Source organism: Musa acuminata, chromosome BXJ1-7, assembly GCF_036884655.1.
Source record: "Musa acuminata AAA Group cultivar baxijiao chromosome BXJ1-7, Cavendish_Baxijiao_AAA, whole genome shotgun sequence".
Classification (NCBI taxonomy): Eukaryota; Viridiplantae; Streptophyta; class Magnoliopsida; order Zingiberales; family Musaceae; genus Musa; species Musa acuminata.
The window spans coordinates 35,202,225-35,228,910 of NC_088333.1; the positions used below are offsets into that span (position 1 = coordinate 35,202,225).

At 35.3% G+C, this 26,686-nt stretch overlaps 3 protein-coding genes across 7 annotated transcripts; 2 read left to right on the forward strand and 1 right to left on the reverse strand.

Moving 5' to 3' along the window:
• Positions 1-7,016: 7,016 nt before the first annotated feature.
• Positions 7,017-11,273, forward strand: LOC135679112 (uncharacterized). Of its 2 annotated transcripts, XM_065192533.1 has the most exons (6): positions 7,017-7,585; positions 7,671-9,292; positions 9,495-9,905; positions 10,209-10,247; positions 10,329-10,438; positions 10,779-11,273. In XM_065192533.1, the coding sequence occupies exons 1-6, from the start codon at positions 7,500-7,502 to the stop codon at positions 11,028-11,030; spliced, it is 2,520 nt and encodes an 839-aa protein (XP_065048605.1). In that variant the 5' UTR covers positions 7,017-7,499; the 3' UTR covers positions 11,031-11,273. The 2 variants fall into 2 exon arrangements, with proteins under 2 accessions (XP_065048605.1, XP_065048604.1); XM_065192532.1 differs by having other exon boundaries at positions 7,021-7,585; positions 10,209-10,438.
• A 1,410-nt stretch (positions 11,274-12,683) lies between these two features.
• LOC135679113 (large ribosomal subunit protein eL34-like) lies at positions 12,684-17,602 on the forward strand. 2 transcript variants are annotated; one of them, XM_065192535.1, is made up of 4 exons: positions 12,684-12,839; positions 13,042-13,121; positions 17,014-17,123; positions 17,207-17,602. In XM_065192535.1, the coding sequence occupies exons 1-4, from the start codon at positions 12,761-12,763 to the stop codon at positions 17,232-17,234; spliced, it is 297 nt and encodes a 98-aa protein (XP_065048607.1). In that variant the 5' UTR covers positions 12,684-12,760; the 3' UTR covers positions 17,235-17,602. The 2 variants fall into 2 exon arrangements, with proteins under 2 accessions (XP_065048607.1, XP_065048606.1); XM_065192534.1 differs by having other exon boundaries at positions 17,215-17,602.
• Positions 17,603-18,594: 992 nt separating this feature from the next.
• Positions 18,595-26,079, reverse strand: LOC135679114 (uncharacterized). Of its 3 annotated transcripts, none has more exons than XM_065192537.1 (8): positions 25,981-26,079; positions 25,316-25,637; positions 21,832-21,903; positions 21,314-21,378; positions 21,069-21,222; positions 20,192-20,275; positions 20,020-20,109; positions 18,595-18,911 (listed from the first exon to the last, which is right to left on the reverse strand). In XM_065192537.1, exons 2-8 carry the CDS (start codon positions 25,583-25,585, stop codon positions 18,780-18,782), a joined length of 867 nt encoding a protein of 288 aa, XP_065048609.1. In that variant the 5' UTR covers positions 25,586-25,637; positions 25,981-26,079; the 3' UTR covers positions 18,595-18,779. The 3 variants fall into 3 exon arrangements, with proteins under 3 accessions (XP_065048609.1, XP_065048608.1, XP_065048610.1); XM_065192536.1 differs by having other exon boundaries at positions 25,316-25,671; positions 25,981-26,065; XM_065192538.1 differs by having other exon boundaries at positions 25,316-25,598; positions 25,981-26,045.
• Between the last annotated feature and the right edge of the window lie 607 nt (positions 26,080-26,686).

Here is a 26,686-nt window from a genome sequence, read left to right on the forward strand (position 1 = left end):
TGGTAGTAATGAAGAAGAGAGGCTCGTCTCGTCGTCCTGATGTGGTCGCTTTCATGGAAACCGTGGGAAGAGCAGTCCAATTAATAGATATCTAAACACACTGCTGGCTCGCCTGCTTGATGATGTCTCCATGTGTTTGATACGAGACCTTCATTCATGGTCGTAGAGATGTGCACATGTATGAAGCTCATCTGTGATGGTTCATGAGAGAGAGAGAGAGAGAGAGAGAGATGATAGCCACACACAATGTCACATTGAGATGGAGCTGCTGAAGGTAGAGAAGAGTGATGTGGATGAGAAGGAGATGGAGCAAAAAAGAGTACCAGTAACAGAAGCAGCACCTCATGTGGGTGCACGATTGGCTGTCGCGAACGAAATCTGTGGTTAATGATCATGATCGGACACATTAGATTTGCTTATGATGGGCTCAGAGTTTGTGATCTTCAACTGTGCATGTTTAGGTTGTCATATCGTCATCGATGACTGACGTTAGACCGACGAAATAATTCAATATATTTATTAATTTTAATATTATTCAAGTAAATTTTCGATAAAATACTAAAAATAAAATTTGAACCCATGATATGTTATAATAATATTTTAAATTCTTTGATTGGGGTGATCAATAATAATCAAAATGTTAGGCTATTAGGTAATAAACTCAATATATTGATAGCTGTAATGGTCACCTTAAAAAAATAATAAAGAATAGGATTTTTTATAATATAACACTCATATTTTCTGTAATCCTGAAAAGCATATTTATTGGTTCTTCATATTTATTGATTGAAGTTATCTAATATAACACTCATGATATGTTATAATAACCTTTTCAAATCTTTAATTCTCATAATCACATACTTTAATCTTATAGTCATTCATTGTACAATAATAATCTTATAGCTCTTGATACAATTTTACGAAATGACTCACGGATTCGATGCTCTCACTCCCTTTCTACGTAGGACATACTCAAGAAAAATTCTACGGATGCCATCCTCTACATCAAACTATCAAAACCTAACATGATACAACTCATTTAAGGTGTATTCATTTTTTGCTTTCAGGTATATGAAATCGACTGCGACTGATGTTAGCAGCTACGTGCATGGACATCGTCGGATGCCTTTCTCCTTGGGAATCGGCTGAGGGACCAATTGAGCAGTGCGAGCCCAGTCCTCCTAATGCTGTCTTTTCTACACCGTTTCTCGCTCTAAGAAAACAATGGCCCAAAAAAATATTAGGCACTGAAACCAACAAATTTTACCCTCAACAACAGATGCATTCCTCTTTTCTTGTGAGCCTGTCGATTTTCCGATGAGTGCGTGGATGATAGAGAGAAAGGATAAGAAATAAATGGATACAGATGCAGTCTGGACCATTGAAATGAAGCCGAAAACCAAAAGGAACACTTTAGAAAAGGGAAAGATGAGCTGAATCAGGTTGTGTGAACTCCAAAGTGTGGCTTAAAGTGGTATGCAAAGGATCCTTTTGCTAGCTCAATTAGGTACATGGATCATGGCCAACCCTTCTTTTGGTTGAAGTTATTATCAGGTGGGATCTCTTTCGGTAAAGGCACAACCACTTTGGTGTGCATCATTTGCAAAGCTACAAAAGCTTGGATGATTGGATAGTCAGGTGAAGAAGCCTATGATGAAAGCTTCCGATAGCACCAAACTCGACCTCCACCCTATGGGTGCCGTGAGGTTTCAAGCACTCGGACTACTCTTTTTGAGGGTGCAAACCATACGTCATTCAAGGAAATGATATGGTTTGGTCAACGATATTACGGAGCATGAAGTTCGAATTGGTCTCAATCTCGTGTTTGATAGATGGGAGCAATGAAGTTTCAACTACTCGAAACCAAGGAAATGTTTGGACTATTCAGTACGTATAAGAATAGAAGCTCGACGGTTGTGGATTTCAAGGGATGATGAAATGACTTCAATTGACATCATCATCATCATCATCATACGATTCAATGTTCTTGAAAACGAACTAAGAAAAACAAGACATCATCTTAGATGATAATGGTAAGACCTGAGAGTGCAAGAGAAAAATACTCCTTAGAAATATATAAATAAGTTACGTGAAAAAAATCCAAGAGAAAAATACTATGAAGCATCAAATCAAATCAAGAGTACAAAAAAGTGGATGAATGATAATGGTAAGACTAGAAAGTACAATATAACCTCCTGTGCTGTGCTGAGGAAAACAATAAAGTTCTCCTTATGTCTTCATCATTTTCAACCTTGAGAAAACTCTTTGTGTTGAATTCAACCTTTGTCATAGGAAATCTTGTTTCGAGATAATCTAACTCACAAAACCTATCTTCAAAGTGGAAAATGAATACTATATACACACTCCATATCTTTTCCCTATCTTGTTTAACATAATCCAATTTGATCGGTTCAATTCTCTGAGTGATTAGCCAAATCTAAATCTATTGGAGCCATTGATTTTATATCTAAATCATTCTCAAAACTAAATTTTCCTACCGGTTCTCAAAATTAATATAGGGTTTTATCCTAAATTGTATTTGGAAGTACCAAAATACATGATTGAGTTGATTCGATTAGGTCAAATCCACTGGTATCTGCTAAATTCAATTCATCTTTTGAAAACAAGGTCAAATCCACTACGATTGAATTGATGTTAAATAAGTCTAAAAATCTAAGAGAAAAATACTATGAACCATCGAATCAAATCAAGCGTACAAAAAAGTGGATGGATGACAATGGTAAGACTTGAGAGTGCAATATAACCTCCTGTGATGAGGAAAGCAATAAAATTCTCCTTATGTCTTCATCATCTTGAAAACTCTGTGTGTTGAATTCAACTTTTGTCATAGTAAATCTTGTTTCGGGATAAACCAAAATTTTCTACCGGTTCTCAAAATTAATATAGGGTTTTATCCTAAATTGTATTTGGAAGTACCAAAATACATGATTGAGTTGGTTCGATTAGGTCAAATCCATTGGTGTATGCTAAATTCAATTCATCTTTTGAAAAAAAATCATATTGTCACTATTATATTATCCCATCAAGACTCTTACGTCGGATCGATTGAATTGATATCAAACAAGTCTAAAAAATTTTGAGGTCACTCGGAGAATATCAATATTATAAGTTTCGATTCGATTTGAATCAAAATTAAATTAAACTATTCTAGACGGTTTGATTTCCATTCTTGATTTTGAGAAATCGAAACTAAATAGTTTCGATTCTAAACTAATTAAATATAATTTAAAATAAAAATAAAATGTAAATAAGGGTTTATAGCATAGTGGGTTAAATACTTGATGTAAAATATATTGACCGAGATTTATATTTTTTTATCTTTTTCTCTTTTATTGAGCTCACAATCTATTCGTGCATATACTGCAACTCTCTCATCTTGCCTCGGTCAATCTTCAGCCCCGATGTGTCTCCTCCGTCATTAACGTGCATGCATTCGGTGAACGTGACATTGAAATCATCGATTGGGGTGCACTGCCATCCGGTCATCGAAGTCATAATATTGTAGTAGTGTTCTCACTATTGTGTAGAAGCACAAAGCACATGCTATTCATCATCTTAAAAAGAAGCATTTGCAATGTAACTTTGCCGATAATGGACTCTCAAGCTAAGTGGAAGCCTAAAATAACATTTAAAGGAGGTACCAAAACCCACTTCAAAGATCAGACCTAAGAACTATAACCTAATGATTAAAAAACCAAATCAAAAAGGTCGAAAGATCACATGAGATTGACCCTCTTCCTGTGGTGTTGAGGAATAATCATTTATTAGATATTTTCTTCACATAGTGTAATCAACTAATAATACAATAACAACAAAATAAATTGTTTGAGATTGAATCATGAAAGATCTTTTCGATCGTCATTGAGATTCGTAAAAAAATATATTTTTATTAAATTAAAAATATTTAAATTTTTATTTATAGTTTCTATTAAAAACTATATATTTTATAATCTGTATATCTCCTCATTATATGCACTTATCTTTCTTGTTTTATCTTCTATCAAAGCATTACTTATGAGTAAAAATATTTTCTTTCTATCTTTCGTATAAACTCTATATATCCACATCAATATTTTCATCTTAATAATATAATTTTTTTTGTATACATTGTAATCAATTTGAATACATATTCAGAAGACGGAGATTGAAAGTAATGAATTGAATCATTAAATAAAAAAAGTCAAAATCTATTTTCGTGACCAACATTAGCCAATGCACCGTGTAAATGGATGATGGCCAACCCTCGAAGCTTCAAGCGGCAATACAACCTTGGACGTGACACTGCCGAAAGCTTCCAACCACGATGGGTTGCGTGTGCACTGAGTCACGCACGATTGCAGCGTTTAGACTGCCTTTCTTTGACGCTACACACACCATTTCCATCCTCCCTCCGTCAAGGAACCAATTCACTTTTGTTGTTGTTGTTGTTGTTGCGAATGGATTACGGCGTTTAGACTGCCTTTTTGGACGCTGCACAGACCATTTCCATCCTCCTTCCTTGAAGGAACCAATTCACTGTTGTTGTTGCGAATGGATTACGGCGTTTGGACTGCCTTTGTTTGACGATGCATAGCCTTACATTCTCTCCTCCGTGAAGGAACGAACCACTTCACTGCTGTTGTTGCGAATGGGACGAAGGAGTCATCCTTCCATGCATCCCATTCTCACTTCCTCAGAGGTCAAGGCTTCTTCTTCTTTCGACCAACTTCGTCCATTTCCAAGTCCTAAGTTTCGACATACCCTACATTTCCAATGCCTACCATCTGCCCCGCACGTCACGTTTTACATTATTTTCGCACCTCCAAATTAGACTCCCTCCACCGATAGACTTGTCATAAATTGTGACGAACATGTCTTTTAGTTCATTAATACAATCAATTCTGATCGTCAAACCGATCCAATCTTATGTTGATCTCAGAATCTTACGATAGATTTTAGTCTCACAATCTTACAATGATATGATAATTAATTAGCACCTTCAAAAAATAAAGAAAATAAAGAATTTTGATTCAAAAATCTTAACCTCTATCGATCAAACTAATAAATTTTTAAAGATAAAAAAAAACATTTATATTACTTTTAAGATTAGTTCCGTCGGCACAAAAGGGCAAAGACCGAAAGGGTCGAACCGGAAAAGGCGTTGCCCGCAAGTATACGGACAACGATGAACGCCCATATTACGCCAAAAGACGAGTTCAATCTCCATGTCACTCGCAAGCGAGACGAGGACACGTCCAAGTGGCAAACGAAGACTCATGTTTTTGCCCACACGTCTCGCCGACAACTTCTCCGTTGCCAACTCCTCGTGCTTACGATCGAAGGAGTCGTAGCTACGTGGAGCCCCGTCGACGACTTCCAAGTCTCTCATCACACCACACCACACCACCTGTCAAATCCATCTTGACGCCATCGATGTGTTTAATTGGGACGCTCGCGTGCCTTTCACGGTCATATGCAGTAATCGGTACATCCAAATCATCATCAATTCCTTGGATGTATTGTCCCAGTGGCAATGGCAAGTCCATATTTGCCTCTAATACTAGTGCGAGAGGTGCATATAAGTCTATATACGAGAGCTATATTTTAATTTTGTTTAGGAATTATAGGCCACCACAATATATATGTAATCTTACGTCAGACGGTGATGGCCCACCTATTTAGCATGTTCAAGTAATTATTCTCTTCTTTTTTTCATTAAAAATAAATAATAGTTTAAGATTTTGAATCCTCAATCCTTAATAAATTAATTTAGTATATACATTAGATATATATCATCGAAATATCAATTATATCATTCAAAGTCGAACAAACATGGGCTATTTTTTCTTGTCTCTACAAAAATTGGATGGACACTATGACAAAAAATCATGTCATCAAGAAAACTAAATTATAAGTTTCTTAAGGTAAATTTTAAAAGAAAAATCTTATTTTTGATTTTTTTTTATAGAAAGTGTTCTTCGTTTCTACGAGGAGATTATTATTTATAATCATCTTTTTATTATTTATATATATTTTATATTTTTTAATATATAATATATATATATATTATATATATATATTATATATATATATTTTTAATATAAATAATTTTAATATTTATAAAATTATCTTGTATAAATGTATTACTAAGATGATGCACAAACGAGATCAAACAATAATAAACTATATTATTAGCGAGTGACGTCGACAATGAGAATGAAATAGAGGACGATGAGAAAAAAAAATACAGTAGTTGTAAATTATAAAATAATATTTTATTATTTTTAAGAAATTATCTATAATAAAAGGGGTGGGTGGTGAGTGAATAGTAAACTTCTTTGGTTCTTTTTGTCTATAATGCTTGCACCACTCTGTTTATAATATGAAAAGGTTCCGATCTATTTATAATATTGTTATACTATACTATGATATTTTCAATAATATTAGAAGAACATTATAACATAGTGTAAAATATTTATTTTTATTATTTAGAGTATTTTTAGTAATTAAAAAAAAAGATGATCGAGGATGTTATAAATATTTAAAAATAAATATTATTAGAGAATTATGAAAATAAACGATATCTTACGGAAAACTCTTTCTCTCTCAAAACAAAACTACTTATAAAATGAGCTAGAGTTTTCATAGAAAAAGAAAGGCGAAGACTTGTGGAGGCGTCTAACAAAACTCAAATCCTATAGGAAGGCGACCGTAGCATTTCTTAATGCGTAAAGCTTTATTGTAATATGACGGTCACATCTTATTTTCCTTCTCGGCCGTCCACCACCGTCGATTACGATGCGCATGCCAGACAGCGACCGTCCATCTTCTTTAGCGCGTGACTTCCGGCAGAGAATACGAATCGTCGTTATTAGTAACCGGGAATCCTCTGCTGCCAGATTTTTCGAAGATAGATAGTAAGATATATTTACCATTCAAGGAATCTTCTTTTTGGTGTCGACGATACCGCATTTTTCTCACCGATTTTGGCAGAATCCGCGGTGAAGACTCCATGGCCAGGCTTGAACCGTGTGCCCCCTCCACACCCACGGGATGAAACCAAGAAGTTTCGTCGAGCGTTTCGCCGGTGTTGGATGGAGTACGACGAAGATGTGGGAAGTGATTGCGACAGGAAAAATCAGTGGAAATGATGGAGGTGGCATCGGTCGATTCCCACTTCTCTTGGCTTAGTCAGCTTCCCCCCACGAACGAACGAAATCCTTGTCAAAACACTGTCGCAACCTTCCACCACCCGACTGACAAATCTGCCCATTTGTTGAAATCCAGCAATTCCACCTCCCCCCCATACGACACCTGACACCTTGAATCAGGTGAGGAACGAGAAAGCTCTTGAATTGTCTTTCTACTGATTTGGTTCGGACGGAGATGAAAGCGGTGGTGAAGTGAAGCCATGGAAATCAGAGGAGTCGCTGCAGGTGCTGGCAATCCGTCTCGGTTCCGTTCTTAACAGGCCATCGAGTGAAGTTATTGATATAAGGATGGGTTTCTTCTTTAGCGTTTGCCGGTTCATCATCACCAACTGTTTGATTTGGTTGTTCGGATTCTTGGCCATGCATCTGTTCAGGTAATGCTCTGATTTCTGCGGCTAAAGCTTCTTTTTTGTATTTGAATGTTCGTAGGATTTCATTTCTTTCTGTTCCTGTTTGTAGAATTAGGAAAGGTAGTACTTGTCAGAGAGAGAACCTCAAAGCTTCGTCAGTACATGATTCGAGGAGAGTGGAGCCATATCCTGAAATCACCGACTCATCCTTCGAGGAGAAAGAGTCACCGAGACTAAGCTTCAAGTTTCAGTATCAGTTCTCTGCTCATCACAAACTGCTCGACCAAGTGCCGCTGTCGCAACCTGTCGCCAAGGAAAATGAATCTTCTGTGAACACTGCCATGCACAACTATCGCTTCTTGCCTGAGAAAGATTTCAGCTGCTTCATGGCAGAACCAGAAGCCCAAACTTGCCGTATCCAAGAGTCATATGTTGATCCTGCCGTTTTGTCTTCCTACGATAGCAAAACTGTGAAAGCTGCTGATCATGATCTGATGCACACGATCGATAAGCTAGATGCAATCGGAGATGAGAAATTTCCATACGTTCAGCTCTTTGAGCAGGAAAAGCACATAAGACGGGCTGAGACTAATTTATCAGGTGAAATCGGAAGAACCGATCAAGCAAAGTTTCTGTCAGATGAATTTTTGGTCTCCGATTCGGATGCTGAATCCCTGAGTGCAAGTGATGGTTATTCCGTGAAGGGGCTCATCGCTGATTTGGATAGCGATGGTTTGTTGTCTGAGTATGAACATGAAGTAGATACTAGACAAGCTTCCATCGATGATGCCAGTAGATACAAAGTGAAGCTGTCGGAAGATTTCAGAAGATTGGAAGCAGCACAGTCGCGATTCGTTCATGATTATGATTCAGAATCTGCTGCCGTAGTTGATCAATTTTCTTTTGTTGACAATCAAAGAAGATACACACACATCCGCCGCGATGAGAACTTGCCAGAAAATGAATCAGACAGCTCTGATCCTGAGCGAAAAGGACTGGATCAAGGAGAAGCTGAGTCAAATCAAGTTCAGGAGTTTGAGGAACCTAAACAGCCAACTGCAGGTGTCTCACGAATGGAAAACATTGATTCCAGTGATGATGAGCTTCATGCAACCAAAAGGCATAGCAGTTTAAGAAAGTCCTCAAATGAGTCGGTCACACCAGACAGCAGACAAGAGAATTTGGATGACAAGGAAACAGGAAATGATGCAGATATTGATAGTACAAATAGCAGTAGTAGTAATTTAATCAGAGATTTGGAGTTTACAAGAGAGTTTAATGTTTCTCGTGATGAATTTTCCGAACGATCTCCCGGCACAGAACAAGAGGATAGTCAGCTCATGGCAGAATTGGATGAACTGGCACGAGAAGAAGAGCTCGAAAGAGGCAAGAAAGAAGCAAAGGAGAGCAAGGTTGTGCAACAAACATATCTAGAAGATTCAGATGATGATGATGATGACGACGATGATGATGAGTTGGAGTCCCTCTGGGAACATCAGGATCTAATAGAAAAGCTCAAACTGGAACTGAAAAGAGTGAGGGCCATCGGCCTGCCGACCATTTCAGAGTTATCAGAAGGCCCCAAAGCAGTTGATGACCTGAAACCATGGAAGATCGACAGCAAGTTTCTGCATGAGGATCCCATGGATGAGCTACAAAAGTTCTACAAGTGTTACAGAGAGAGGGTGAGGAAGCTTGACATCTTAAACCACCAAAAGGTGCATGCAATAGGTTAGTCCAATGTCTCCTTTTCTCAACAGTGTGCTATCCATTTGCTCAATACAGATATGATGCCAGAATATTATTATGGTTCATGGACGTCTATACCTCCAAAACTGCTTACTTTTGGCATCAAATGTCTTACTGTCATACTCATTTTCCTAATTATCTGTCAATTTGATACTAAAGCACCAGTACTGTTGATGAATTCCAGGCTTACTCCAGCTAAAGGACCCTCATCAGTCAACGGGTTCTCAGAAATCCCTACTTCCAACGATCACATCCGTTCTTTCTCAGAGTTTGTGGACTTGCAGCCGCGAATCTGGTATTAGTCCATCAGACAAGTTCATCAAGGAGCTACAAAATGATTTGGAAATGGTTTATGTTGGGCAAACATGCCTTTCATGGGAGTTCTTGCGTTGGCAGTTTGAGAAAGCTCGGCAGATATCAGATTCTGATCCATACCGGAGCCATCAGTACAATCAAGCGGCTGGAGAATTCCAACAATTTCAGGTGATCATGCAAAGATTTATCGAGGATGAAGCTTTCCAAGGGCCAAGATTACCCAATTATATCAAAACTCGAAGTGCTTTTCAGAATTTTCTCCTAGTGCCTGTCATAAGAGGTAAGGCAAGATCCAGACATCTCTCTGTTATCCTCAAACACTAATCTCCTTAATGATAGTTCAACTTCTCTTTCTTTTCGGTTGCATTACTTGTCAAGTATAACATGTCTGTACAATGATTATGTTGTATCGCTTCAGAAGATGAAGAAAAGCCGGCACACTTAACTGAATCAAAGATCTTTTCTTTGAGAACTTAAAGTGAATCATTCTTAGTTTCATCAATTGAATTTGCTTGTGATAGATAAACCTTGAAATTTAGATCTACTAGCTTTACAACAAAAGAATGCATCTTTTTTGTTGCAGAGGATAGCTTGAAGGAGAAGTTGGAGGATCAACGCAAAGGTAACTATGTCATTACCAGTGAAATTCTCGAAGACATCATGGAGGAGTCCATAAGGCTTTTCTGGGAATTTGTCAAGGCAGACAAGGATGAAACGCCGGGGATTCTGAAAGGTTTAATGGGAACTCATGTTCAACCTCATGATCCTTCTGACTCCAAGTTCATGGCAGACATCCATTCCAAATTGCACAAGGTAGATTATAATCTTCATTTTATTTAATTATTGTAAGAAGAAACGACGAAGCCGCCTTCATTCTTAAGCAGCTAATTGCATAAATTTTACTAACCTTGTCATTAGCTAATAGGCCATGAATTAGTGCTTTGTTGTTGAGGTAATGAAAACTCTCCTTTCCTTTCCAATAAGAGTGAAATGTTCCTAAACTCTGTCTCCAACCAAAATGAGAAGCTTATGTTCAGGCTCCATAATCCAGCTATTCTTACCTGAACAAAGATCATGCAACAAAGAGTAAATATAAGACTGAAGCATCCATTTGATCTAATCACTGACACTGCTATGTTTTCTTGCTGTTCAGAAAGAAAGGAAACTAAAAGACATTTTGCGAACCGGAAATTGCCTAGTCAAGAAGTTCAAAAAACCCAAAGAAGACAGATCAAACCAGGATATCTTCTTCTCTCAAGTAGACCTGAAGCTGGTGGCACGAGTCCTCCGAATGTCTAGAATTACAACAGATCAGCTGGTGTGGTGCCATGCCAAACTGAGCAACATCAGTTTCATAGAAGGAAGAGTTCACAGGGAGCCTTCATTTTTGCTCTTCCCTTGCTGACTGAGATCCACATTTTCTGGTCCAACTATATGTAGGAGAATTAGTCTTGTTTATACATCTTCTTTTTCCTACAAGTTTATGGGTACACGTTTGATCTCTCAGCAGAATTTTCAACAGCCTCGAGTAGCTGTGTTGAGTTAGTTTGATTCTGATCATGTAATTGTAATGGTGTTGAGATACAGATAAATACATGTGATCATTTTTAGGGAAGGAAATGAGTAGACAAATATTATCTGTGATTTATCTTAATGGGGTTATTAATGACTTTGCAATTAAGCCAGCTCATACTCTAAAATGCTTTAATAATCAAAAGAAAGGAAAACAAGCAAAAAAAAATAAAAGAAGACATTGACACACAGGATGATTCAATGTATCTTGTAATAATATGATTCATTTCTATTTTAACAACAGAATAACAAAATAATCAAATGAATAATGAGAGTCTAGAAATCCATGATTTACACCTTGTCGAGAAATTCATTGGGACCAAATGGACTAATATTTTTCTTATCAAAAATAGACATCTTGACCCTTGAAATTTTAAGACTAAATAAGGCAATCCTTAATCTTGGAGAGGCTTACCCCATCTCATGAGATCAATACACCTCCGAACCAATGGTCAATATTTATAAACATGAATGAGGTGAAAGAACTTTTGTATCGTATTTATTTTTGAATAATGATTGAAATATGCCTATCCTTAAATTATTTTTTTTACCCTTATATTATCAATAAAATTTTTGAGATCCATGTTAGCTTATACTGTTATGATGACTTATAAATTTGGACTCTCGAAGATGAAAATCTTTTTTAAAAATTAATTTAGCATAGGCTATTCATCTCAAGTTGGACGATTAGATTTTATAGTATATAAATTTTTACATGTCATGTTTGCAAATTATACCCAGACTCTCCTTCTCATAAAATTTTTCATTATTTTTTTATTTTCTTATTTTTATTCCATCAAAATTTAACTATTATTTTCATATTTTTTTGATTGGATTAGTAGTGCAGTGATAACTCTTTAGCTAAGTGTCTTAGCAATTTTATTACATATTCTTCAACTAATAACATGCCTCAATAACTTTTCTTCTATTTCATGGACCATTAAAAATACATCGTGTAATATCATAAAACTTACTAAATCATTAAATGTGATTAAATCACTCACTTGTGTAGAGTTGAGAATGAGAATGTTTATTTTTTAATCATTGTGCTCATTGTAATAATTTTTTTATTTATTAAAAATATCAATTAATTATATTTTTATATTTATTAAAAATATCAATTCATTATATTTTTCTATTAATAAAAATAATTATTTGAAAATAATTAGTTTTCCCATCTCAAATCTAAACCATATCGAATTAATTACATATTATTTCTTGTAATTAGTTATCTTCAATATCTCGATTGTTATACTCTCAAAAATTATATTGAGATAGTGTAAGAAAATAAAATATTTAATCTCATTATTTAATAAATTTTTTAATTTTTAATTTTATAAAATTATTATTTTAATCTTTATAAGATCTCAATGATTGACAGGATAATTAGTTTCTAACTGCTGTTCGTTAGACCATAGAAGAAACCAAGGCCGTCAGATCAAATCGACGTGGTCCGTTGGATCTAGGTCGTCTTATTTGGTGTCTGTGACATCGGTCGGGTTCGAGGGCGGAAGAAGAGCCAGGGAGGAGAGAGGAGGGTGGAGGAAGAGGTGGGAAGGCGAGATGGTGCAAAGATTGACGTACCGGAAGAGGCATAGCTATGCCACCAAATCGAATCAGACGAGGGTCGTCAAAACCCCAGGTAAAGATCTTATCTTGCCATCCTTTTCATGTGCTCTAGGGTTTATCAGACCCTTTACCGCTTCAAATTCTCCACAGATCGATGCGACTTCTGCTTGCTTTCTGTTTTTCAATCTGTTTGGTTGTGCATTTCCTTTCTTCCGTCGTCGACTTCTTTTATTGGATTGATCTTGCCAATGATGATCTTAATCTTGGAAGCGCAGGTGGGAGGCTTGTGTATCAATACGCGAACAAGAGGGCGAGCGGGCCGAAATGCCCTGTGACCGGCAAGAGGATCCAAGGAGTATGCTTTTCCTTGCTTTAAAATTTCATGAAGATCCGTCACTTGGAATTTGGGCGATTATCACTTTTTCGTTTAATTTTTGATACATTCTTTCTTCTCTGAGTGATAGCATCACTGGGCTTAGGGTTTCAGTTGGAAAATTGTCATTAAGAATGTCCTCATCTTGCACTTGCTTATAGTTTGCTTGTTTTATTAAACAATTATTTCTTATTAAAATATAAATGCTTTACTTTTATGCTACCCTTCCCTGTTTGGTGATGAAAAAAATCTTTTTTTTTTTTAATTATGACGACTCAGGAAGGGAAAAATAGAAGAATAAATACAATGCTTTTTTCTTTACTGTTTAATGCCAGAAGGGCTATAAGATGGAAGGCAAAAAAAAGGGGTTCTGTTAACACATTTCTTCACATCAACTATTACTGTTGACATCTGGATAATTATAGGTTTTAACAATTTTTATTCTAGAATGGTTAAGAAAAGACTTTTATGTTAATCTGCCAATTATCTTATGATGTGACTGAGTCAGATCTTGCTACGCAAAATGTTCTTTGGTTTTAGCATTTAGTTAGTGTTGATCGTGGGTAATGAAATCAATGTCTTAACCTTTTTATATTCATCAGGCCATGACTTAAGAATTTTGATATGATATCCCTTGCTTAGGAATTTTAGTATGCATTTTCTTTTCAGTGTTCCGGTTGGATTAAATATTTGCACATGATGTCATGTTATTCACCAGTTTCATCTTAGGAATCTAATTTCTGTTTAATGAGTTTTTTATTCCTCTTTAGACATTGATTTTTTTATTACCACAATTTATTTTTCTTCTATGACAATTGGTGCCATGTATATTGGTTCAGAATAATTATTTGGTTATCTTCTTTTTGGGTTCCCTTTTCATCGTATGAAGTTTTTGCGACCAAAACCATTCGACTTGCCTAATTTCCTATGTTTTTTTTTTTTGGGTGAAACACAATGCAATTTACACTAGATGGTGATTCTTAGCAATAGTGTAGGGCTTATATGTCTCATAGAAACATTTACCTTTAATCTTCGGTTGCCTTAGTTGATAGATTTATGATTCTTAAACGTGGTAGAAAATGATTGCATAGTCTAGGGTCTTATTTTGCATCAACTATCAGATAAAATCTTGAATTTATTTGCATCAGTTACGATATGATAGCTTGAGCCTGACAGAATTTGAATAAACAACATTAGCTTTTAGTTGCTGATTTTCATGTGATGGTTATCATTTAGTCATTATCTGTCACAACTCCCAAATTAACACATTCAAGAAGCATGACCCTATCTTAAATCAAGAATATTATAATTCATCAACAATTTAATTCAGGATCCAAATAAATATTTGAGGACTAAAAGCATTTAAACATTATTCACATCTATAAAACCTGTGTAGTTTATGACCATACATCACATCGCTCAATAATTCAGGAAACCTAAAGCCAACTTAACAAAACATTAACAACACTTATAAATCCACTAGTATGAGAATATACACAATCGTAAAATCAATCATTTATCACAAATTCATATTATCGTAAACTAAATTTAACATTCCAAAATTTTAAACATAAGTCTTTTAAAACTTTTACATGATACATCAATTCGAATTTGTCGACAACATTTCATTACACACAAAATGCACTTATACAACAACAATATATCAACCAATAAAGTTTTTTTCCAAAATCTTCTAACATTCTACTGCATTAGCCCAATCCTAACATTTTAGTAAGTAATAAGCCAACTTGAAAATTTTCTATAGTAATAGGGTGAGCAACAAAGCTCAACAAATGACTAACGTATTTATGGCGAGAGAGAATAGTTTCAAACAAATTTTATATCAAAATGCAAGGCAGGGATACAAGAATTTATAAATATCATCTTATTAGATATAGAATCACATATATCATTTCATTCGAAACATGCTTTATTTATAACAATGGAGTAAAGAGTAATTTTGGAGCATATCAAAGGCGTAAGGAATATTTCAAAGCATATCAATAGCGTATGAAATATTACGAAGCATATTAAAAGAATAAATAAGAAACATAAGCTCAAATGTCATATTTGACGTTGTATCCATTTCATTCTTATCCCAAGCACACATAAAAACTCATAAGCAATACTTTGGATATTATATCAATAAACAATACTTTGGATGTTATATAAAAAACACAAAGGGTGAAGTGGCATCATAACATAATATGAATCATCCATTTTTGGATGACCACTAAACACATAAGTCTTTCACGTTTGGGAGTTCCATCTACCTACGTCTGAATGAAGTCAAAAGGGGCTGGCAGAGCATCGCGGGCTCTAAATATAACTTCATTTTTCATTTTTGAAAAATGTTCACATTATCCCATAAATACCGAAGTATAAAAGTACATTATGAGCAATAGAATTAATACATATCGAAAGCACATGTGAAACAATGAAAACATACATGTGCTTATATGAAACAATACGATGCAAACATAAATTTTTGCACAATGCATTTAGATACAATAGGAATCAACGATAAAGGCTACAAGGGTTTAAAACAATCACACAAGGCTTAATTGAGGAAAGAATTCTAAATGAATTCAATTTCAAAGAGATGAAACAAGAATAGGTAAAATTGGCAAAAGTTTTATTCTAGCAGAATCTATATGACACATTGTACAAATTCTTTGAACAATCAATTATGCTCCAATTTACTCAAGAAAGGTGTCATTTAAAAGCTATATAAGTCTACTTTCATATGAATTAAGTTTTGTAAAATTTAGAGTTTCCAATAGGGAGTTACAAGAAATTTAGTATAGAAAGGTTAGAAATTATCTTCCCTGTTTGGCAAAATCTATAGGGTTAATTGAAACAAATGTTTCGACAAGCATTTGTGTTTTAAATCTTTCAAGTAGGGTATAGAAAGAAAGATAAGTCTAGTTTCCAATAAATCAAGTTTTGCACTAATTAGAGTTCCCCAACAGAAAACTATAAGCAAATTAGTAACAAAAGGTCAGAAATTTCAGTCTCTATTTTACCGAATTTATGGGGTCGATTCAATTAGATGTTTGGGTAGGCAGATTTACTCCAAATCCTTCTAGTAAGCTATCAAAAGAAAGGTTTACGAGTCTACATTCAGATAAAACAAGTTTTGTCCAAATTGAAAGTCGGTACAGAGAGTTATAGCTAAAACAAGGCAAAAAGATCAGAATCTGGAAAATTTTTAGGTTCACAGTTTCATATCTAAACGAGATGGGTATCAGGTGCAAGGCCATAATCTTTTAAATTATCCATAATCAAGATAAAACCAGAGATTAAAATCACTGTAGGAAAGAGTTAGAACACTTGCCTTAGGAAGATTTTGATCCCAAATAAAAAATTAAGCCAAAACCCTAAGCCCAAATCCTTCCCCTTCTTCTTCTTCTCCCTTTCTTCTTCTCTTCTCTGTCGAGAGCTGCTGCCTCTAATTCCTTCAGCATGAAGGCATGAGGCAAGAGGCGATGGAAGAAATCCTTTTTATTTTTATTTTTGTATATTTTACAGTTTAGTCCTTGTAATTATTTATATTCATAAATTGGTCCTCAGCTTTTTACAAATAGGTCATCAGATTTACAATTAGATCCTTATAAACAATTGTACTTACATTACAAACATGTTCTTGTAGAAAAAAAAATTTAGAAATGAGAGATGTTACATTAACAACTAGTTGTGCTATTTAAGCGGACCATGATTTGTGATGACTATATTGTGCATAATATTGTGAATTTTCTCGAATAGTGAACTTGCAAACTATTGTATTGGGTGTTAACGGGGCAATAACCCAGAGATATTAACAATAATATTTCCTTGTTATTTATTATTATTTGTCTTTTTTGGGTACTTACAGATACCTCATCTAAGACATGCTCAGTACAAGAGATCCAGGTTGTCCAGAAACCGGAGGACTGTGAACCGCGCTTATGGTGGTGTGTTATCTGGTAGTGCTGTTAGAGAAAGGTTAGCAGTAGTTGATTCTTAGCTATGGGTTTTATTATTCTCGATTTTTTTGATATTACATGTTACTTGATCTACTCTGTTAGTTTTGCAGGATTATTCGTGCATTTCTAGTTGAAGAGCAGAAGATTGTGAAGAAGGTTCTGAAGATCCAAAAGGCTAAAGAAAAACAAGCTTCAAAGAGCTAGACAAGGCTGAGGATAACATGAATGCTTTGGGTTATATTTACCCAGGAGAAATTTTTGACATGATAATGGTTATGGTGGAAGCTTGGTTATATTACTGGATTTCAGGGGCTGATCTTATGTTTCTGTGGATTTGTTTAGCACAAGTTCTTGGAACATCAAACCCCTCTATTTTGTCCATGATTATTTGCTGTGCTTGAGCCATATTTGCATACTTGTATTACTCAGCAATATTGTGTGAGAAATCAAATGTCTTGCTTTGTTAAAATAGTGGCTGAAAGCCCATCTTTTTTGTCCCCCAACGATTTGTTGTGAGGGTTTGTACCAACCGTTCATCTATTGCATGTGTTGGATCACTAAACCATCAGTTGTTCTTACTGACTTCCCAACTCATGACGATAAAGGAGGAAGTATGAGCAAGATCTGAGTCGTCATCAAATTGTTGAACAAAAAATCTCGCCAGCAATAGAAGATAGGAAAGAAATTGTTTTTTGCTTATAAAATATTTAACGATCTGGAAAATTATCCAATCAACTATAAGTTAATTGAACATGCAAGCATTAAGTTTTATTGTATGATATATATATATATATATATATATATATATATATATATATATATATATATATATATATATATGATTATAAGTTCTACATAAAACAAGCATTTAAGTCCTAAGGATTAAACACAATATTGCGCTTGGACTTGCATTGGTTCTCATCAATGCCAGAAATGTCATGAGATCTGGTTTCTAGTTGTAACCTCCTAAAATGTCTCAAGGAGGGTGGAGCAACCCAAACCTCGTGCCAAGGTTTATGCAGAGCTTCTTCTTTGCACAATTAATGGCAAGTGATTATTTATATATGCGCCTGAGATCATGAATTAGATACAAGGATGCATGCTTTGACAAAATCATATTTAGCAGAAATATACTGACAATAGCAAGATTTGCTATATTAACTAAACATAAGTAACGAAAATAGCAGGGACTGCCATTAGAGGAAACAGAGTTTGGAGCCAATCTTATGAAAAGAAAGAGACGACATACACTTGGGAGGGCAAAGAAACTTTGGAGAACACGACCTTGATGAACTGCTAACAAGTCAGCATCCATATTATCAATGAAATGATAATATAACTAGCATCTTTGTTCAATTAATTTTATCACACAGAGTTCACGCATGCATTCGAGGATTTCATGATACTTGATAAATGCTGTGGGCTGATCTAATGTCTTTTTTTATAGGCTTCAGATCATATGATGGACACATCTCACAAGGCCGCAAGTGTACGAGGAATGAAAGATCGCTTTATTTCCTTTTAATCATGTGATCACAGGGGAGTCACATGCATGAAGAGAAAGATTATTGATCTCAGTCATCAAAACCTGTGGCTCAGATGACAAAGTCTCGACACAAATGGACCAAAATTCTGTTTTGGATCAACTTATAGCCTAATGAAAGGAGGTTTCCAGCTATAACTGCTGCTGATGTGGTTCTTGTTGGGGAGTAGCAGGGGATTCTGGTGCTAATGTGAGGTGCAAGCCCTGTTGACGTCCAGACTGCAGTATGAATGCCACTTCGGTTGCTGCCAAGGCAGCTGCTTCCTGAGCATTTGAATTCAAAGTAATGTCAGGTCAGATATATATATATATATATATATATATATATAATCTCAGCAAAATTGGTGACAAACGACCTTAAGAAACAAAAAGAAACGAATCATCTTTCACTAGTATTATGGAGGAGAGTGCAGGATCCAACAATACACTAGCTTCATGTATGTGGGTCAAATTCTTGATTTAAATAAACAGATCTTCAAACAGTGATTGCCATTAACAATGCCAACTAAAACACTTCTATCAGTTCCCAAAGAAAAGTATCAGAGTGATCAATCACTTGGAATGAGATAACCATCGGATCACAAAAGTATTCAATTCAGCTAGACTCAACGAATAATTCTATGTCGCATGCACAGTCCATATTAAACTAAAGAGTGAAGTATGATAAAATTTTTGGATACAATTCAATTGCAACTAAAAAAGTCCAAGCTTTAATTTGCAAAACAGAAAATATACAAGATTTAGACTGGTTAAAGTGGAGCTAACATAGGTTGTGTCCACCATTCGATGAAAACTAATCTACACACTATGTGAGGCTTCTAACCTGATTTGGTCAAAGTGCAGCTAGGTTTTCATGCATGAATTTGTAAGCAGGAACCAAGATGTAAACCGATAGTTACAATTAAGGTTATAAATACTGGTCTCATAGTGATTTCAAAATTTTATTGAACTGGCATAACGTCGAGATACTAATCAGGACCGCAACCTTACTGCCCAGTACAACTTAAGTAGATAAAAAATATAATCAGGATACCCAGTGCTAACAAATTGTTTGATTTGTTGGATGTTGGTCAGACGTAAATGACAGCTGGACAAAAACTTTAAAACATGGCCACAATAATCATCAAGTTTTATTTTTAACAATGATTTTGCTTTAAGAGTGAAAAAATTATGTAACAAAGAGCAGAAACCAAAATTTTACTTTCCTGTTTACACTAATATGGTTACTTGATTTCTCCAAGTGTGATTCCATCTGGCCTTTGAAAATTAAAAAGTTCAACCACATTCTTGGTAACACAGTAAGGAGAAAACAAATCCCATCCCTAATGCTCAAACATGTGCCTGCATTTTATAGTTTTAAGAGGTTGCTGACCTGTCTTTGCCTTCGATGTTGCAAGATACTTATGGCCCAAGCCATGATGTAACATGGAAGCAAAAATCCAGCAACCCGTAAAAGAAAAAGCTGAAAATAATAAATTATATGTTATTGAGACTTCGAACAAGATATAACCTAAGAAAATTATAGTTTCTGAATTTTTACTAACTGAAAAGTAGGTGGAAGCATCATCATCATCTCCATCAGCATTAGTAATGGTCAATGAATGCCTCAACAGCAATAGAATTATTAACTGCAACATTTGAGAAAACAGTAAGTACACAACTAAAACATTCAGGTTTACAAAACAATATGAATACCATGCCACATGATTATTTTAAGACAAACCATTTAAATGATAGCTTAAGATGAGAACTAACAAGTTCAGAATGGATGAGGTCAAAAAGTTATCTGCACAAGACAACAAAATGGAGCTAGCTTCTACAGAGACAAATAATAATGTAATTTAACCTCTGAAACAAATGAAAAGATTGGGAAAATTACAAGGATAGTTTGACAAGAAGTTAGAAAACAAAAGTTTAACTTAAAATCCTACCTAGAGAATTGAATTGTATTGCTTGTGGAACTAAGTTACAATAATATCAAACAGTGATATATGATCCTTTTCAAAAGCAAAAGAACATGCCAATGTGCTTCTTGAGATTTTCCAATCAACAATGATAAGCTAACTATCTCCTTTTCCCACAACATCGTTCTCTTCAAAAAGGATTCTTATATCATCCTCATAGCTTCACAAAAGCAAGGTGTCAGAAAATTTTGACAGAAGTGTCTACTTTTGCAAGTTACCTAAGAAAACAACTACAGTTTTCATTTGGAGAATAACTGATAAATGGTACACTAGACAGGCAGAGCCCAAAAGCTCCAAAAGCAATTTTCACTAAGGAGCTATATATTGCAAGGGAACCACTAAAGAATAAAGCATCATTGCCAATTGTACTGCATATTAAGGGCTTACTATTAGAGCAGCAGAGCGGCACTAAAGAATAAAGCACCATTGCCAATTGTACTGCATATAAAGGGCTTACTATTAGAGCAGCAGAGCGGAAAAAAGCAGCACCGCTAGCATTTGGTGCATATTCATCATATTCATCTTCAACTAAGTGGCGCTGTGCTGCTGCCATTGCCAGTATACGTGGGTCATGCAAATCCAAAGGAGAACCTGTAATTATCCAACCACCACTGCAGTTTTTTGAGATAACAAATTAATTACAGTCCTTTTTTCAAAATATAGACCAATAATAGTGTAACAAAAATTATGAAGATAACATACTTAATATCAATTGCGGCATCAGTAGAGTGGACTTGTGGCGGAGCAGTGTACCCAGGTTTGTATTGCTGCAAATCACAGGAAGTGCTAACCATTAACAAGCATTTCAGATACAAAATGCTATTCTTATTACAACCAATATGAGAATACATTATTCTTGTCAAACCGATACACACTATACATAAGAAACTCATATCTGCATTTCGAAGATGAAATAAGAAGTTGAGTCTTATTATAGGGAAAATTATGAGTGAATAATTGACTTTGTTACACATGAACTTGGAGGATAAGAAGTAGGATTAATATGGATTTCCTACTGAATTAACATAATGGAGATCAAAGAATATGAGAATCAACAAATAAACTCTAATAACAAATATCAAAAACATGGTCTTTACAAAAGAAACATTTTAATCTTATTAAAAAGAAACAAAGAACTGTAAGTTGTTTGATCTAAGGGAAATAAATAACACATATTGTGAGAAAAATACTGAGAAACTACAACCAGAACTGCAACTCACCTCATGGCAGATCTCACATGTTATATCACCCTTCTCATTGCACCAATGCTGCACACATGCCCTATGAGCATACTACATATTGAATAGCCCAAATGAGAACAACTTATACATAAATGAAACAGAAAAAGACTTAAGAAAAAGTAGCAACAAAGAACAAAAGTTCAAACATTTGGTACATTATGTACACCATTAATGTATGGTGTTTGCATCAGTTGCTTTCAAAAAATCAACAGTTATTATAACTTTAAAAATGTTTCAATGATTTTGCATAAATAGCATGAAGTCAAATTTCAAGTACAGGAGCTGCACAATTATCTCAAGGTATTAGTAGAACAACCAGATGTTAGAAAACTGAAGCTTAATAACAAATATCCAAAAGACATTATGAAAATTTTCTGGTCATGTATAGGATAAACCATAATTTATTGACTTGGTTTCAAGCAGTACAAGTTGAAGCTCTTTTGGCGAGAAATAATTAATGTGCAAATATGATACGAGACATGCAACCACTCCAAGATTCTAGTTAACTGAAATCAACTGAGAGTAAGTCGTCTTCTTCTCTTGTCTCTCTAAGGCCCACTCGATTGCCATGTCCTCGCCTAGTAGTTACCTTTGTGGTTTTCCTTCCTGTGTGCAACAATCCTACATCAATCATGGAATAATCATCTAGAATTTTGTTCTGCTTGTTCTTTATTGCTATGTTCAGAGACTCTCCACTTAAAGGACTTCACAATCAATACAAAAGAAGAATCGGATGTACACCAAGCGTTGTGTTCTAAAACAATAGAAGAAAACCAGTTTGGCTACTAGTAGAAGATGCAGGAAGAGAAAAGTGGGCTCATTCAGAAGAAACTCTATTCAAATATTAAATATTTTGCTTTTCTGAAATAAAAAAACATGTTTACGATGATAATCTTGATAGCGACTTGTAAGACAGCACAAGAAAGACAGCCATAAAAACTTAACAAATATATAGAAACCTGGTCCTCTCCAATTGACATAACATAGATGGATGGCATAACCATTTACTGCAAAAATGCATATGATCAAATAGCAGAGAGAAAAATTCCCATAATAGTTACCTATTTGAAGAACACAACTGCAATGCTAGAAGTTCAAAAAACACCAACCTCAACTAATTTCAATTGCATTACACTGGTTTCGAATTATACATTAAACTACCAATTAAAACATGTTTTTTTCTGAAATAAGAAAACATGTTTACGATGATAATCTTGATAACAACTTGTAAGACAGCACAAGAAAGACAGCCATAAAAACTTTATAACAAATATATAGAAACCTAGTCCTCTCCAATTGACATAACATAGATGGATGGCATAGCCATTTACTGCAAAAATGCATATGATCATATAGCAGAGAGAAAAATGCCCATAATAGTTACCTATTTGAAGAACACAACTGCAATGCTAGAAGTTCAAAAAACACCGACCTCAATTAATTTCAATTGCATTACACTGGTTTCGAATTATACATTAAACTACCAATTAAAACATGCTTTTTTCTGAAATAAGAAAACATGTTTACGATGATAATCTTGATAACAACTTGTAAGACAGCACAAGAAAGACAGCCATAAAAACTTTATAACAAATATATAGAAACCTAGTCCTCTCCAATTGACATAACATAGATGGATGGCATAGCCATTTACTGCAAAAATGCATATGATCATATAGCAGAGAGAAAAATTCCCATAATAGTTACCTATTTGAAGAACACAACTGCAATGCTAGAAGCTCAAAAAACACCGACCTCAATTAATTTCAATTGCATTACACTGGTTTCGAATTATACATTAAACTACCAATTAAAACATGTTTTTTTCTGAAATAAGAAAACATGTTTACGATGATAATCTTGATAACAACTTGTAAGACAGCACAAGAAAGACAGCCATAAAAACTTTATAACAAATATATAGAAACCTAGTCCTCTCCAATTGACATAACATAGATGGATGGCATAGCCATTTACTGCAAAAATGCATATGATCATATAGCAGAGAGAAAAATGCCCATAATAGTTACCTATTTGAAGAACACAACTGCAATGCTAGAAGTTCCAAAAACACCGACCTCAATTAATTTCAATTGCATTACACTGGTTTCGAATTATACATTAAACTACCAATTAAAACATGCTTTTTTCTGAAATAAGAAAACATGTTTACGATGATAATCTTGATAACAACTTGTAAGACAGCACAAGAAAGACAGCCATAAAAACTTTATAACAAATATATAGAAACCTAGTCCTCTCCAATTGACATAACATAGATGGATGGCATAGCCATTTACTGCAAAAATGCATATGATCATATAGCAGAGAGAAAAATGCCCATAATAGTTACCTATTTGAAGAACACAACTGCAATGCTAGAAGTTTAAAAAACACCGTCCTCAATTAATTTCAATTGCATTACACTGGTTTCGAATTATACATTAAACTACCAATTAAAACATGTTTTTTTCTGAAATAAGAAAACATGTTTACGATGATAATCTTGATAACAACTTGTAAGACAGCACAAGAAAGACAGCCATAAAAACTTTATAACAAATATATAGAAACCTAGTCCTCTCCAATTGACATAACATAGATGGATGGCATAGCCATTTACTGCAAAAATGCATATGATCATATAGCAGAGAGAAAAATGCCCATAATAGTTACCTATTTGAAGAACACAACTGCAATGCTAGAAGTTCAAAAAACACCAACCTCAATTAATTTCAATTGCATTACACTGGTTTCGAATTATACATTAAACTACCAATTAAAACATGCTTTTTTCTGAAATAAGAAAACATGTTTACGATGATAATCTTGATAACAACTTGTAAGACAGCACAAGAAAGACAGCCATAAAAACTTTATAACAAATATATAGAAACCTAGTCCTCTCCAATTGACATAACATAGATGGATGGCATAGCCATTTACTGCAAAAATGCATATGATCATATAGCAGAGAGAAAAATGCCCATAATAGTTACCTATTTGAAGAACACAACTGCAATGCTAGAAGTTTAAAAAACACCGTCCTCAATTAATTTCAATTGCATTACACTGGTTTCGAATTATACATTAAACTACCAATTAAAACATGCTTTTTTCTGAAATAAGAAAACATGTTTACGATGATAATCTTGATAACAACTTGTAAGACAGCACAAGAAAGACAGCCATAAAAACTTTATAACAATATATAGAAACCTAGTCCTCTCCAATTGACATAACATAGATGGATGGCATAGCCATTTACTGCAAAAATGCATATGATCATATAGCAGAGAGAAAAATTCCCATAATAGTTACCTATTTGAAGAACACAACTGCAATGCTAGAAGTTTAAAAAACACCGTCCTCAATTAATTTCAATTGCATTACACTGGTTTCGAATTATACATTAAACTACCAATTAACAGCAAGAATTGAAGCAAATGAGACAAAGTGGTACCTTTAAGCTGCCACTGCAAGCGCAAGGGGCCTCCAAGTTTTTGATATGATCCTCATCTTGGCATATACGGCAGTCAACCATCTGAATTAGAGGCTCCTCTTCCTCACCAACCTTGTTGTCCTTCTCCTCTACCTTCTTGTCACCAGAGCTGGCAGCCGGAGCGGCGGAAAGCATTCGATCTGAACCACGGGCAGCTTCTGCTGAAGACGTAGAACCGTCCTTCCTTATCGTCGTCAGCCGGTCAATGTGCAACACCACATGATCGCCCATCTCCTCGCTCAGTCTTCACCACCAAAATTCCTTCGTTAATGCTCCCGCAAACCTATAATAACAGCCTTAAATCCGCTGACACCCTCCTGTTTCTTATATATTTATCAATGAGTCGACTATAAACAGAAACCCTAATCAAGAATCAAAACTTGAGATCTAATTCCATCAACTAATGAAATTAAAGGAACCTATCAAGAAAGAATCAAGAAAACATAAGTTAGGCGCAAGCAATTGGAATGATGACCTTAGGGCAAATAAAAGAAAAGGCAAGAAACTAAAAAAGGAACCAAATCGTTTCGTTTTCCCACCAGAATCCGAGAATTCCAACAACGGCAAACCAAGAAAATAAAGACGCAATTAAAGAACAAAACGAAAAAAGAAAGGAATCGCCATACCTCGAAAGTTGAACGAGGTCGGCTTACAACGCGTTCTACCTCGTCCGTTCGTCCGTGGATTCTGAGCCATCGTTTTATAGTCGAGTTTATTTATTTATTTATATATATATATGAACAAATCATTGTTCGAGCACCACTTTGTCTACCCTTCGTGAACATACCCGTCTCAGTGAGGGGCGGAAACTACAGGTGGGCCCGACAGTGGTGTGCGTTTATGTATATATAATGTTGATGTATTAATATTAAAATGTACGTCAAGGTTTGCTTGCTATAAACAAATCATTGTTCCCGCACTGCTTTCGTCTACCCTGCGTCGTTTACCCGTCCCCGTGAGCTGCGGGGAACCGCAGGTGGGGCCCACAGTGTTTTGGAACAACTTCCATAATCGCTTCGGTTATCGATTCGAGGGCGGGTACGAGTTAATGCCACGTTGATGAGGGCAGGAGAAACGGCTCCGACCAACGGAGGGGGTGGGGAATTATCGGTGTGATGAGGGTGATAACGACGATAAGATTCGGGTTGACGTCAACTGTCCCATATGACGTCTTAGTTGACTTGACACCACTTGGTCAAACGGATCGAAACGTCGACCGAGGCACATTAAACATCTTGCGCAGGCTCGGTCCTTCACGCCATGCCAACACCAGTGTTAGATGCTACCAGGAGTACGAGCCTGCCCCATGCAAGCGGGCACATCAAGAAATAG

Excerpts from the sequence above, each read along its gene's own strand:
- LOC135679112 (XM_065192532.1), top strand. The coding sequence starts at position 7,500 with ATGGGTTTCTTCTTTAGCGTTTGCCGGTTCATCATCACCAACTGTTTG. Across the intron at positions 7,586-7,670 it reads TTGGCCATGCATCTGTTCAG|AATTAGGAAAGGTAGTACTT; the intron begins GTAATGCTCTGA and ends TCCTGTTTGTAG. Across the intron at positions 9,293-9,494 it reads CCAAAAGGTGCATGCAATAG|GCTTACTCCAGCTAAAGGAC; the intron begins GTTAGTCCAATG and ends GATGAATTCCAG.
- LOC135679113 (XM_065192534.1), top strand. The coding sequence starts at position 12,761 with ATGGTGCAAAGATTGACGTACCGGAAGAGGCATAGCTATGCCACCAAA. Across the intron at positions 12,840-13,041 it reads GAGGGTCGTCAAAACCCCAG|GTGGGAGGCTTGTGTATCAA; the intron begins GTAAAGATCTTA and ends TTGGAAGCGCAG. Across the intron at positions 17,124-17,214 it reads GGTAGTGCTGTTAGAGAAAG|GATTATTCGTGCATTTCTAG; the intron begins GTTAGCAGTAGT and ends TTAGTTTTGCAG.
- LOC135679114 (XM_065192537.1), bottom strand. The coding sequence starts at position 25,585 with ATGGGCGATCATGTGGTGTTGCACATTGACCGGCTGACGACGATAAGG. Across the intron at positions 21,904-25,315 it reads CTTGCAGTGGCAGCTTAAAG|TATGCTCATAGGGCATGTGT; the intron begins GTACCACTTTGT and ends TTCAATATGTAG. Across the intron at positions 20,110-20,191 it reads ATGCTTCCACCTACTTTTCA|CTTTTTCTTTTACGGGTTGC; the intron begins GTTAGTAAAAAT and ends TATTATTTTCAG.